General features: G+C 43.8%; 1 protein-coding gene across 3 annotated transcripts in view; it reads right to left on the reverse strand.

Annotated features, from left to right (window-relative positions):
• The window catches only part of camsap1b (calmodulin regulated spectrin-associated protein 1b), a 47,257-nt gene that overhangs the window by 23,430 nt on the left and 8,280 nt on the right, over positions 1-15,547 (reverse strand). For all 3 annotated transcript variants that reach the window (XM_014171184.2, XM_014171182.2, XM_014171183.2), the window contains exon 3: positions 7,230-7,492. In XM_014171184.2, coding sequence (XP_014026659.1) covers positions 7,230-7,492 — 263 coding nt within the window. The remainder of the gene's footprint in view (positions 1-7,229; positions 7,493-15,547) is intronic.

A 15,547-nucleotide genomic window follows, 5' to 3' on the forward strand; every position in this document is an offset into this window, starting at 1 on the left:
CAATGCGACAGAAATGTTTTTGTTCCCTTCCCCAGAAGGGGGAGGCTCTGACATGCTCTGATATGCACTGTCAACTGTGGGACCTTATATAGAGAGGTTTGTGCCTTTCCAAATCATGTACAATCAATTGAATGTAACAGGTGGACTCCAATCAAGTTGTAGAAACATCAAGGATGGTAAATGGGAACACCATGCACCTGAGCTCAATTTCGAGTGTCATAACAAAGGGTCTGAGAATACTTAAGTAAATAAGGTGTTTAAAAAATAAAAAATAAATTATAGATTTGCAGCAACAAAAAACTGCTTTCGCCTTGTCATTATGGGGTATTGGGTGTAGATTGATGAGGGAAAAAAACAAATGTAATCAATTTCAGAATAACAAAATCTGGAAAAAGTCAAGGGGTCTGTATACGTTCCGAACGCACTGTAAGTATTCACACCCCTGAGCTAATACATATTAGAGTCACCTTTGGCAGCGATTACAGCTGTGGGTCTTGCTGGATAAGTCTCTAAGAGCTTTGCACAACAGGTTTGTACAATATTTGCCTTTAATTATTTTCAAAGCTCTTTAAGCTCTGTAAAATTGCTAGACAACCATTTCCATGTCTTGCCATAGATTTTCAAGCAGATGCAAGTCAGGAATAGTCACTGTCTTCTTGGTAAGCAACTCCAGTGTAGATTTGGCCTTGTGTTATAGGTTGTCCTGCTGAAAAGGTTAATTCATCTCCCAGTGTCTAGGATTTTGCCTGTCCTTAGCAGTTAGCCATCACGAAAAAGGAGCAGGCTAACACTAGCAGTGCTAGCCAACCGGTGCTTGTATCCACCGCTGAGCAGAAATGACAATCACAAGATGAAGGATCAGGTGGAACTGGAACTGGACAGAGATTTGTTTGCCCTAAATGCGCCACGTGCAAGCAGCTTAGGGAAGAGATCCTCCGGCTGTTTGCTCGGCTGCGAGAAAAGGATAACCTGCTTTCTAAGTACACTGACCTTGCTGTAACCCAGGCCAAACGAATCTTAGAATTAAATGCCTCCTATAGCAAAGATGTTTATGAGTTGAGCGGTGTTGATCTGTCCCAATCCCACAGTTCAGCAGGTCCCTGACTTTTACTTGTATTTTTTTATTTAACTAGGCAAGTCAGTTAAAAATAAATTCTTGTTTACAATGACGGCCTACCCCGGCTTGTGCGCCGTCCTACGGGACTCCCAAACATGGCCGATTGTAATACAGCCTGAAATCGAACCAGGGTCTGTAGTGACACCGCTAGCACTGATATGCAGTGCCTTAGACCGTTGCGCCACTCAGGAGCCCAGAAGGGTCTTGGGCCATCCTCCACCTTCCTGGGGTTTCCGACACCATCTGCTGTTGCCAAGGTTCAGGCTAGCCTGGCTCGAAGCCTCCATCCCCCCTGCCCGAGGCAGTCCAAACCCAGGAAGGACTACAAAAAAATAAAATAATTTAACACACCCTTGCTAGCACAGAGAAGAGAATACTTATCCACTGCCCCACTTTCTTTACTGATCTCTTTACTATTACCTATTGTCCTTAAGGGTCGATTTAATATTCATGTTGACAAAGAGTGACTCCAAGGTCATTGAATTACTTAATCTTTTGAGCTCTATGGACATTATCCGACATGTTATTAGGCCCACCAAAAACAGCAGCCAAAATCTGGACCTGATTATTACCAAGGGGCTTTCTATTGACATATCCTCTATTGTTGATGTTGCTTTATCTGATCACCATTGTGTGTTTTCTACTACCTTGTTGCCCATAGCACATGGTAATACTGAACACATTAAAACACACTAACATGCAGATTTATGAACAATTAGCATCACCTATTCTGCCTTCCTCTTGTGATCATTTAGTTGATAACTTTAATAGCAAATTAAAAGGGAAACCATTGATGCCATTGTCTGGTAAAGTTGAAAAAGGCCACATCCAAACAGAAAGCCCCTTGGATGAATGAGGAAACTAATCAATTAAAAGAGAAATTGCAGAAAGGCAGAGCGAAAGTGGAGAAAGTCAAAGTTGCACTTCCATTATGATATTCTGAGAGAGCATCTTGGCATATACACTACCAGTCAAAGGTTTGGACACACCAACTCATTCAAGGGTCTTTCTTTATTGTTACTATTTTCTACATTGTAGAAAAACAGCGAAGACATCATGAAATCATGTAGTAACCAAAAGTGCTTACCGTAATCAAAATATATTTTAGATTCTTCAAAGTAGCCACCCTTTGCCTTGATGACGGCTTTGCACACTCTTGGCATTCTCTCAAACATCTTCACGAGGTAGTCACCTGGAATGCACTTCAATTAACAGGTGTGCCTTGTTAAAAGTTAAATTGTGGAATTTCTTAATGCATTTGAGCCAAATCAGTTGTGTTGTGAGAGGGTAGGGGTGGAATATAGAAGACTGTCCTATTTGGTAAAAGACCAAGTCCACATTATGGCAAGAACAGCTCAAATAACCAGAGAGAAACAGTCCATGATTACTTTAAAAATGTCAAGAACTTTGAAAGTTTCTTCAGGTGCAGTCGCAAAAACCATCAAGCGTTATGATGAAACTGGCTCTCATGAGGACCGCCACAGGAAAGGAAGACCCAGAGTTACCTCTGCTGCAGAGGATAAGTTCATTAGAGTTACCTGCACCTCAGATTGCAGCTCAAATAACTGCTTCAGAGTTCAAGTAACAGACACATCAACTGTTCAGAGGAGACTCTGAATCAGGCCTTGATGGTCGAATTGCTGCAAAGAAACCACTACTAAAGGACACCAATAAGAAGAGATCCAAGAAACACTATCAATGGATATTAGACCGGTGGCAATCTCTCCTTCGGTCTGATGAGCCCAAATTTGAGATTTTTGGTTCCAAACGTGTCTTTTTGAGACGCCGAGTAGGTGAACGGATGATCTCCGCATGTGTGGTTCCCATCATTTATTTTTCAACAGGGACAATGACCCAACACACATCCAGGCTGTGCAAGGGCTATTTTACCAAGAGGGAAAGTGCATCAGATGACTTGTCATCCACAATCACCCGACTTCAACCCAATTGAGATGGTTCGGGATGAGTTGGGACCGCAGAGTGAAGGAAAAGCAGCCAACAAGTGCTCAGCATATGTGGGAACTCCTTCAAGACTGTTGGAAAAGCATTCCAGGTGAAGCTGGTTGAGAGAATGCCAAGAGTGTGCAAAGCTGTCATAAAGGCAAAGGGTGGCAACTTTGAAGAATCTCAAATATATTTTAATTTGTTTAACATTTTTTGGTTACTACATGATTCCATATGTGTTATTTCATAGTTTTGATGTCTTCACTATTATTTTACAATGTAGAAAATAGTAATTATAAAGAAAAACCCTTGAATGAGTACGTTTGTCCAAACCTTTGACTGGTACTGTATAACAAGCCAATTCGAAATGCCAGACGGGCTCATTTTTCAAACTTGATCCCTGTTAATCAGAATCATTTGAGTGCACTCTTATCGACCATTGTCGGCCTAATAAATCCTAGCCCCGCAAACCTATTTCAGAGAAGATAAACATTAGGCTGGGAATCAGTCAATCAAGACCAGATGAGAACTTTGATTATATGTGCCCTAGCATACCACGCAAAGGCACTATGGATTGATTTTCTGTGGCTGACACAGACATTCTCAGGAAAGTGATATCACAACTTAAGCCTTCTACCTGCCTTCTCGACCCGGTCCTCACCACCTTCTTCAAAACAGTTAATTGCATTTCTGAAGAATTGCAAGCTAGTGTTAACTACTCCCTGTTCACAGGCACTTTCCTCAATGCAGTAAACATTGCTATGGCAAAACCCCTTCTGAAGAATCAGATTCTGCCCCAGCCAGAGAACCTGGGGGGGGCCGAAACTGTTTACATATTTAAAAAGAGATTTTAAAACACACGTTTTAGTTTTTTTTTGTCATTCAGTTTTGTATTATTTTGTTTGTTGTGTAGTACATTTGTTTTTATTTTCATTGCGTTGCATTCCATGTCTGAAGTGTGCTCTATAAATAAAATTTGATTTTATTTAAAAATATGGAGCGTGGTACTCGGTAATGTTTTGTATTTGCCCCAAACATAACACTGTGTATTCAGAACAAAAAGTGCAGTACTACTTTAGTGCCTTGTTGCAAAAAGGATGTATGTTTTGGAATATTTCTGTACAGGCTTCCTTCTTTTCCCTGTCAATTAGTTTATTATTTTGGAGTAACTACAATGTTGTTGGATTCATCCTCAGGACGCTGTATCTAAACAAAAAAATATTGAGTCAAATGATAATACTAGCATAAACAGCATAGCCTAACTGTCATGTGCTAGTGTTAGAAGACAATGAATACACCAGACACACACAAAACCAACAATCCCCTTCCCCAGACCTGTCTGAAAGAAAGGAACCCAGGAGAGTATGGATGGACTACTACTGTTATATTGCCCCAAGCTGACTTTCAAGTCTCCCGTCTCTCTCCCCCTCACAAAGACAATGCATTTCCTCCAACCTGTCGGAGTAGACCCAGGAAGCAGTGCACTGCTGTTTTATTAGCCCCAGCTGCTAGGCAGCAGGAGTCAAACAGGAAGCAGAGCACTGAGCAGGTATCGCTCTCTATCTAATCTAATTTGAATTGTCGCTTACACATTTGCAGATGTTATCGCTAGGGATGCAGCGATATGACATTTTTGGCCGATACCAATATCCGATATTTTCTTTGAGCATGCAATACAGCTTTCCTCAGCACGAAATCCTCGTCGACCCACTGTGCTGTCAGACTCCGCACGCTCATGGGGCTGACATCGCTGGTCCAAATGTCAGTCGTGACGCTCTCAAATGGTAAATCTGTAGAAGTGAGGGTCTGTGGGGCCAAGCCAAATTTCTTCAGCCTCCACACACACACACACACACGAGAGCCCAGGGGCTGCACATGAGGAGTGGCGGAAGAACACTGGTGTTGCCATGGAAACACCGCCTTGCCAACTCAGCAACCAGGGGGGGTTCTCAACCCTTACACAGACCTGCCTAGTCTATCAAAGACAAGCTGTTCTCTCTGGTCAGGAGGATTTCAGACTTTTCCTAAGCATGTGTGTCTGGTTGCTTACATAGCACCTTGGTTGGATTACCAACCTAGACCTAGACACACACACACTTGACTAATCACGCACCAGTACGAAGCTGCCTCGGCTACAACGTGTCTCCGTGGCAACGGCAGGGTAGAACGTTTTAATGCTGCCGAACACCGGTGTTGGTACTCTAAGTGCTTTCAGTGAGACATATTATTGGATCTCTTATGAAAGGAAATACTGGTGTAATGTATTCAATTCAACATTACATGCATGGAGGAAGTGGCGTTCATTCCACAAAGCTAGTTGGAGATGTTGCTATGGGTCAGTAGTTTCCTGACCTGATAGACATCAGCAGGGTGACTCGTGTCAAAACATTCACCTTCCTGTGCCATCTCAGGAATTAAAAATCGAGACCGCAGCAAAGTACAAGCCCAATAAAAAATAAAAAAAATACCAGTCACAGATTTTAAAGTCATAAAGGAGAAGCTTTGTGCTTCATGAGAACTAGGCTACATGAGCTAGTGGAGACAGAATAGAGCGCTAAAATGTTCAATCAATCATTATGCAACTGCTGCACCAGACTTTCCATATTGACTAGTCAACATGGAAAATGGCCATGTTAGGAACAAGGGTACACTACAGGAGAGTGGAAAAGGTTGTGCAGGACAGAAGGAACCCCACTGGGTCATTTAGCTCATATTAGGCCTAACTCAACACCGCACTCTCCTCTCACCATGGAGAGGCCTGCTAGCCTTTCTCCATCCAAAATGATTATCAACGAGATCAACTGAATCAGTGTTCACTTCACAATGACCTAAAGAACCAGAATGGGCCAAGAGCTTTGTTGTGAATGTACAAGGAATAGGAAATGACTTTATATGGACATGAATCGGAGACAAATTTGAATCACCAAGGTAGCCAAAGATAAGGAAGCAGCCAAATGGTCTGGAAGTAATTTAATAGGTCAAACAAATGAACAACATGTCAATTACTGTAAGCCGGAATGTTATGAGAAAGTATCATCAACAACAAAGACGCGAGGTCAAAGGCAAGACTAGAGGTTAAAAGCTGTTTGCTCAGATCTAGTAGATGAGGTATTCCAGTGTTAGAGGCTTAGGGCTGTAGAGAGATGCCATAGTTTGATAGAGAGAAGAGAACAATGGCTACTTTCATTGGATAAATCAGAAGAGATAAGAAGGCCTACAGCAGGAAGGGATACTGATACTGGCAATACTGGCACCTGTAACATTTCCAAACTCCTTTCCCTCTCCCTCACATTGCCTTGGCCAGCTTGACGTCTATATAAAAGGGCAGTGTACCTACACTGGTTCTTGACTTCGCTCATCCTTGGCCAGTTAAAAAGGCAACACTGCACCAGCAGAAAGGCAGCGTGTGCTTTTCTGACTTGATTTATATCCGTTTTTTTGCACAGGGGCTAATTCATTTTAAAAACTTCTCTCGACCACAAATCATGAGCAGCTTCTGGCAAAGACTCCCACAAACACCATAGATCGCCTACCAAATCAGTCCCAACGCCCCAAATAGGACGCTCCTGGTCTGTGATGAAGAGGCCATTGGGTGCATCTCAATCGCTTCTTTTCCTTAATCTGTACTCATGTGAGGCATCCACCATATTGCTTTTCTCTCTCCAATGTTTTCAGTGCAGATTAAGAAGAGGAGACAATGAGAAATACTTGAACCACTTAAAGCTCGACCTTGGGCAAAAATGCAAAAATAACAGCTTTAAACTGTATAACTGACAAACGCACCATTATAGCATGAAATGTAATTATATATATAAAAAAAAGAAATGGATGCATAAGATTTTTGGCTTCAGAAGTGCAATATCTTACCGATCACAACAGACCCCGTCCAAAAATAAATCCTGAGAAATGACATCAACACATACTGGAAGAGTTATTGTGCACTACGTCAGTCGCGGTGCGCATGACTAGAACGACACGTCGATGAACCACCAAAGGAACCCCCCCCCATTTCTGTTTGAAAAATCCAAAAGAGGCAGAGTTGGACTGTTTTTCATGCCCAAAGTCGACCTTTAAGACTATTGAGATGCTGCCATTACCTTCTGAACAGTAGGCCTATTTCATCCTTCCTACACACACACACACACACTACCCATTCTCTACCACTCACCATTTTGATGGGCACACAGGCGAGGTCGGCCTCTGTGACAGGTGTGTCATCACTCTCCATGACATAGATCCCTTTACGGCTCAGGGCCTGTATAACTGACAGGTGTGACTGCAGCGAGGCGGCCTGGTCCGTCTTTAGGATGAGGGCACACACACGGCAGTAGAGCTCACAGGACAGCAGTAGGTGGAGGACGGGGGGCTTGATGTGCTCTTGCTCATACTGGTCTGTGTAGAATGGGTCCCGCAGGTCCTCTGGGATGTGGTCTGGAGGGGAAGAGACGTGGTTAGTTATGTTGTAACAGACTGGTTAGGCTCAAATTCCTGAATCTATTTGTATAGCAACCTGCATGAAAATATTTGGTTGCTATTGGTTTCAATGGAATATTTTGGTGCGTGCAGCCCTTTGCCTATTTCAGGAATAATCTAGGGGAAACACTGCTGTGATGACTAAGATGCATAGGGCTATATACACATGAGCCTCATGTTTCATGGATAGCCAAATGTGAAACTGAACTTTTTACTTTGAAAACTCCAGAAGCGTCTCTGTAGTATTAAGCTTCTTAGGGAATATCAAACCTTTCAACAATGAAAGGGAATGTGACAACAGCAACTGCTCGCTGTGTACAAATATACCACATGGCCAAAAGTATGTGGACACCCCTTAATTAGTGGATTTGGTTATTTCAGCCGCACCGATTGCTGACAGGTGTATACATTTTTTTTTTTTTTTTTAAATCAAGCACACAGCCATGCAATCTCCTTAGACAAACATTGGCAGTAGAATGGCCTTACTGAGGAGCTCAGTGACTTTCAACGTGGCACCGTCATAGGCTGCCACCTTTCCAACAAGTCAGTTCGTCAAATTCCTGCCCTGCTAGAGCTGCAACGGTAAAACTGTAAGTGCTGTTATTGTGAAGCGGAAACGTCTAGGAGCAACAACAGCTCAGCCACAAAGTGGAAGGCCACAAGCTCACAGAACAGAACCGCCGAGTGCTGAAGCGCGTAAAAAAATATTCTCTCCTCAGTTGCAACACTCACTACCGTGTTCCAAGCTGCCTCTGGAAGCAACGTCAGCACAGGAACTGTTCATCGGGAGCTTCATGAAATGGGTTTCCATGGCCGAGCAGTTGCATATAAGCCTAGGATCACCACGCGCATTGCCAAGCATCAGCTGGAGTGGTGTAAAGCTCGCTGCAATTGGACTCTGGAGCAGTGGAAACGCGTTCTCTGGAGTGATGAATCACGCTTCCCCATCTGGAGGACGAATCTGGGTTTGGCGGATGCCAGGAGAACGCTACCTGCCCGAATGCATAGTGCCAACTGTAAAGTTTAGTGGAAGAGGAATAATGGCCTGGGGCTGTTTTTCATGGTTCGGGCTAGGTTCCAGTTAAAGGAAATCTTAATGCTACAGTACACAATTACATTCTAGGTGATTCTGTGCTTCCAACTTTGTGGCAACAGTTTGGGAGAGGCCCTTTCCCGTTTCCTCATGACAATGCCCCCGGGCACAAAGCAAGGTCCATACAAAAATGGTTTGTCGAGATTGGTGTGGAAGAACTTGACTGGCCTGCACAGAGCCCTGACCTCATCCCCATCTAACACCATTCAGATTAATTGTCCACATACCTTTGGCCATGTAGTGTATTTGTTCTGCAAGAGGGCTCAGTTTACTCTGTGTAAATATAGTCACGGCGTGGGACCTATATTTCCACTCAGAAACAGATGGGCTACAGTAACACTAATGAGAGCAGAGTTGGATTCTCTGGTTGTTCTAGTCTGCAACAAAGCTTTTCCAGTTTCCACCACAGAGGAGGAAAATAAACACAGATCTAGGAGTTATCCTAGTCTGTTTTGCATTTGCAATGACTTGAAAGCCCACCATATTAGGCTAAATGACTCGAGTGTTGAAGGATAGGAATCGGATCATGATAATCGATGTCTGTTGATGTCATACTCTGGTCATCTAATAGGAAACGTGCATACAATCCATGACTTTATGATCTTAATAACAGTAAAGCGGAGGCATAAAACAGAAAGCGACAAGCATGTGTGTGCATGTGACAAGCCCATGCACACACTCTCAGGAAGGTGTTATGTTCTTCAGGGCAAAAATAACCCTGATGAACTCCATTATTCAGACAGCTCGCTCGCAGTTGTGGCTGTGAGGCTGAGCTAACAGAACTCCATCTCCATATCTAAACTCCTACATCTGCGTGTTATGACACCCTCCCAGCTCCAGTCATGACTGACTGACTGACGGCATAGAGGCAGAGCCTAAATCCGATCCGAAGGGATCGGATCGTCAGCATTCTCCCATCCGACCACACTAACAGGAAGACATACAGGTTGAGGCAAGCAGAGGTCTCCTTGAACCAGTCAACAACACAGCAGGTAAGATAGTCTGATCTGATTTGGATTTTACTGCAATACACAGTGTGAGTAGGCGCTCAATGCCCATAACAATATTGTTATGAGAAGTAGGGATGTATGGATAATACACCTGGGATTGTATAACAACGTGTGATTCCTGTAGGGGAGTATCTGTCTGGGCATTAAAACAGATTCAATAATAATCCTGTTATTGTATAACAGTCTGTCATTCCGAGAGAGATGTGTGTGAGTGTTGCACTTTATATAATGCATTGAGTGAAAACAAAAGGGGTCTGGTCTGGCTGGGACCCGGATGGGTCTTCATGTTTGACTTCCCCCTGGAGACACTGATACTGTGTGACAGCAGCTTCCCCTCTCCTACCCCCTCTGCACAGAGAGGCTGGGATAGCCAACTACTGGGACAGGGAGAGGGCTCTGCATTGTAAACACCCTTTCGCTCCATTGCCAGGACCAGCTGTAGTGCATCCCCCAATCACCATCAGACCAGTCAGGAGAGCAGAACACCAGCTTGCCCCAACGGGTGGCAATCTGACTGGATGGCTGGCCGCTGGTGTGAGGAGCTGTGCCAGCCATGTTCTGTCTGTGTCGGCACTGGGGTGGATACAAACACACAGGCGCGAGTATGCGTGCGCACAGACACTACACAGGGAGAAACAGATACACAGGCATGCTAACACACATGACGCAGCCACCCGCTCTCGCTCTCACACACACACACACACACACACACACACACACACCTTCCAAGATGCATCTCTGGTGGGAGAGGCTGAATTGTCAACTAGACAGGGATGGGCAGGCAGCCCATCTCCTGGTGGTGAAGTATTTTTTATAGGGCCAGCCCAGCATCGGTGCAGCAGCATGACCAATACACTCTACAATAGGGATCCACAATATAAAAAAAATATATATATAAAAATAAATAAAAAAATACATAAATTTAATTTAAATACCGATTTTTTTTTTTGTAAGTATATCGGAATCGAACGATATTAGCTAAAAATGCCAACATCGGCCCGATGTCTAGTTTAACACTGACGTGCAAAACTGATGTCAAAGCTGATGTGCATACTTGAGACGCAGGTAGATGACGTAATGACGCCACGAAAAATACAGCGCTACACAAAACAAAAGCAGAAAATTACAAAGCACGCACTTCCAACAACTAAACAAGTTCAAGTCAAGCAGTCATTTGAAAAGATTTTAGCGAGAAAACGCAAAGGCGAAATCCCTTACGCCAAGATAATGGAATTCATTGCCCTTGACAATCAACCATTCTCTGTCGTGGATGATGTTGGCTTTCGCCAACTGGTCGAGCACCAGTACACACTGCCAAGTAGGCGCTATTTTTCAGATAATGTAGCCCTACCGGAGTTACACAGTATTGTTGAAACGCACATCCATGAGCTACTTGCTATGGGCGTCACTGCTATTAGCGTCACGACTGACATTTGGACCAGCGATGTCAGCCCCATGAGCACGCGGAGTCCGACAGCACAGTGGGTTGACGAGGATTTTGTACAGAGGAAAGCTCAAGAATGTGCTGGTTCTCATACCTCTGCTGCCATTTTAATGGCATTTGAGAACATGTTTGAAACATGAACACACTTCTAGCGCCATTTGAACAACTGACTGGAGAAAATAAGCTCAACTGCATCTGCAGCAGACGTGATACCCTCTGTCATGGCATTGAAACGCCTGCTCAACAAAAATGCAAAAAGACCGTCGGGTTAACTTGGAAAAGTTCTCTACTAGAGGACGGGAGAACAAGCCAGTCGGTGGCATTCTCTCTGAGCCTCTTTACTGTGTCGCTACCATGCTCGATTCTAGGTACAAGGCCTGCTAATTCGATGCAAACAAGAAACAGGGTTTACGTGAAATGTTACAGACACAGCTGGATAAGATGGAAACGGACACAGTGACAGTGCGCACTGAGGAAGCGGCGCCACGGACCGACAGAGCTGAAACTTCCCTGCTTGACATGTATGATGAAATCCTGGTTGAGACTGAGCAAAAGAACAACGAAACAGCAAGTAAGTGAAAGAAATAGGTTTTGATTTGTTTTACTGTTAATTGGGACATACATACATACATGCCAACAAATAACTTTTTGGTCTGTGTGTGTGTGTGTGAATGTTTCAACTATTTAACTCTACTAGAATGCTTAAAAGGCCGCTAAAATTGTAAATATCGGTATCGGCCAAAAATGTTATATCGGTGCATCCCTACTCTACAATGGCTGTTGCAAAAAAGGGCTAAAAAAAGCTAATAGGCCTAATACACGCTACTCCCATTTGGAGAAGATTACTGCTGCACCTGAGCATAGACCAAGGTTTTAGTCTACTCTCTCCATTAACAGTGCTTTACCCCTAGTTAATCTCCAGTCAATGATGTACTTACAGTTGAAGTCAGAAGTTTACATACACTTAGGTTGGAGTGATTAAAACTTGTTTTTCAACCACTCCACAAATTTCTTGTTAACAAACTATAGTTTTGGCAAGTCGGTTAGGACATCTACTTTGTGCAAGATAAGTCATTTTTCGAACAATTATTTACAGACAGATTATTTAACTTACAATTCACTGTATCACAATTCCAATGGGTCAGAAGTTTACATACACTAAGTTGACTGTGCCTTTAAACAGCTTGGAAAATTCCTGAAAATGATTTCATGGCTTTAGAAGCTTCTGATAGGCTAATTGACCTCATTTGAGTAAGTTGGAGGTGTACCTGTGGATGTATTTCAAACTCAGTGACTCTTTGCTTGACATCATGGGAAAATCAAAAGAAGACCTCAGAAGAAAAAAAAAATCAGCCAAGACCACGTTCATCTGTACAAACAATAGTACGCAAGTATAAACACCACGGGACCAAGCTGCCGTCATAACGCTCAGCAAGGACACGCGTTCTGTCTCCTAGAGATGAACGTACTTTGGTGCGAAAAGTGCAAATAAATAACAGAACAACAGCAAAGGACCTTGTGAAGATGCTGGAGGAAACAGTTACAAAAGTATCTAGATCCACGGTAAAATGAGTCCTATAACGACAGAACCTGAAAAGCCGCTCAGCAAGGAAGAAGCCACAGCTCCAAAACCTCCATTAAAAAAAGCCAGACTACGGTTTGCAACTGCACATGGGGACAAAAATAGTACTTTTTGGAGAAATGTCCTCTGGTCTGATGAAACAAAAATAGAACTGTTTGGCCATAATGACCATCCTTATGCTTGGAGGAAAAAGGGGGAGGCTTGCAAGCCAAAGAACACCATCCCAACCGTGAAGCACCGGGGTGGCAGCATCATGTTGTGGGGGTGCTTTGCTGCAGGAGGGACTGGTGCACTTCACAAAATAGATGGCATCATATGAGGGAGGAAAATTATGTGGATATATTGAAGCAACATCTCAAGACATCAGTCAGGAAGTTAAAGCTTAGGTCGCAAACGGGTCTTCCACATGGACAATAACCCCAAGCATACTTCCAAAGTTGTGGCAAAATGGCTTAAGGACAACAAAGTCAAGGTATTGGAGTGGCCATCACAAGGCCCTGACCACAATCCTATAGAAAATGTGTGGGCAGAACTATACTGCTCAAAAAAATAAAGGGAACACTTAAACACCACATCCTAGATCTGAATGAAAGAAATAATCTTATTAAATACTTTTTTCTTTACATAGTTGAATGTGCTGACAACAAAAATCACACAAAGTAATCAACGGAAATCCAATTTATCAACCCATGGAGGTCTGGATTTGGAGTCACACTCAAAATTAAAGTGGAAAACCACACTACAGGCTGATCCAACTTTGATGTAATGTCCTTAAAACAAGTCAAAATGAGGCTCAGTAGTGTGTGTGGCCTCCACGTGCCTGTATGACCTCCCTACAACGCCTGGGCATGCTCCTGATGAGGTGGCGGATGGTCTCCTGAGGGATCTCCTCCCAGACCTGGACTAAAGCATCCGCCAACTCCTGGACAGTCTGTGGTGCAACGTGGCGTTGGTGGATGGAGCGAGACATGATGTCCCAGATGTGCTCAATTGGTTTCAGGTCTGGGGAATGGGCGGGCCAGTCCGTAGCATCAATGCCTTCCTCTTGCAGGAACTGCTGACACACTCCAGCCACATGAGGTCTAGCATTGTTTTGCATTAGGAGGAACCCAGGGCCAACCGCACCAGCATATAGTCTCACAAGGGGTCTGAGGATCTCATCTCGGTACCTAATGGCAGTCAGGCTACCTCTGGCGAGCACATGGAGGGCTGTGCAGCCCCCCCAAAGAAATGCCACCCCACACCATGACTGACCCACCGCCAAACCGGTCATGCTGGAGGATGTTGCAGGCAGCAGAACGTTCTCCACGGCGTCTCCAGACTCTGTCACGTCTGTCACATGTGCTCAGTGTGAACCTGCTTTCATCTGTGAAGAGCACAGGGCGCCAGTGGCGAATTTGCCAATCTTGTTGTTCTCTGGCAAATGCCAAACGTCCTGTACGGTGTTGGGCTGTAAGCACAACCCCCACCTGTGAACGTCGGGCCCTCATACCACCCTCATGGAGTCTGTTTCTGACCGTTTGAGCAGACACATGCACATTTGTGGCCTGCTGGAGGTCATTTTGCAGGGCTCTGGCAGTGCTTCTCCTGCTCCTCCTTGCACAAAGGCGGCGGTAGCGGTCCTGCTGCTGGGTTGTTGCCCTCCTACAGCCTCCTCCACGTCTCCTGATGTACTGGCCTGTCTCCTGGTAGCGCCTCCATGCTCTGGACACTACGCTGACAGACACAGCAAACCTTCTTGCCACAGCTCGCATTGATGTGCCATCCTGGATGAGCTGCACTACCTGAGCCACTTGTGTGGGTTGTAGGCTCCGTCTCATGCTACCACTAGAGTGAAAGCACCGCCAGCATTCAAAAGTGACCAAAACATCAGCCAGGAAGCATAGGAACTGAGAAGTGGTCTGCGGTCTCCACCTGCAGAACCACTCCTTTATTGGGGGTATCTTGCTTATTGCCTATAATTTCCACCTGTTGTCTATTCCATTTGCACAACAGCATGTGAAATGTATTGTCAATCAGTGTTGCTTCCTAAGTGGACAGTTTGATTTCACAGAAGTGTGATTGACTTGGAGTTACATTGTGTTGTTTAAGTGTTCCCTTTATTTTTTTGAGCAGTGTAGAAAAAGTGTGTGCGAGCAAGGAGGCCTACAAACCTGACTCCGTTACACCAGCTTTGTCAGGAGGAATGGGCCAAAAAATTAAAAAATTCGCCCAACTTTTGTTCTTAATTTGTTCTTGACTGACTTGCCTAGTTAAATAAAGGTAAAATGAATAAAAAATTGTGGGAAGCTTGTGGAAGGCTACCTGAAACGTTTGACCCAAGTTAAACAATTTAAAGGAAATGCTACCAAATACTAATTGAGTGTATGTAAACTTCTGACCCACTGGGAATGTGATGAAATAAATAAAAGCTGAAATAAATCATTCTCTACTATTATTTTGACATTTCACGTTCTTAAAATAAAGAGGTGATCCTAACTGACCTAAGACAGGGACTTTTTACTAGGATTAAATGTCAGGAATTTTGAAAAACTGAATTTAAATGTAAACTTTCGACTTCAACTGAAGATAGCAGAGAGATGTTGTGCATGTGACTGTACTGTGCTCAGTCTCTGCCTAATTTTTTTTTTTTTAAATGGCGCCGGAAAGAAATGGCAGCTGTTTTACAGGCGCCAAAACAATTGTGTTTTTTTCTCACGTTATTTGTAACTTATTTTGTACATAATGTTTCTGCCACCGTATCTTACGGCAAAAAATAGCTTCTGGATATCAGGACAGCGATCACTCATCTCAGATTAGACTAATATTTTTTTATTCAAAAAGCAGGAAGCACAGGATGTACTGCGAACACCCGACAAGGCCAAAATCACAGTCATTGGCAAGG

The sequence above is a fragment of the Salmo salar genome, chromosome ssa24 (genome assembly GCF_905237065.1).
Source record: "Salmo salar chromosome ssa24, Ssal_v3.1, whole genome shotgun sequence".
Taxonomy (NCBI): Eukaryota; Metazoa; Chordata; class Actinopteri; order Salmoniformes; family Salmonidae; genus Salmo; species Salmo salar.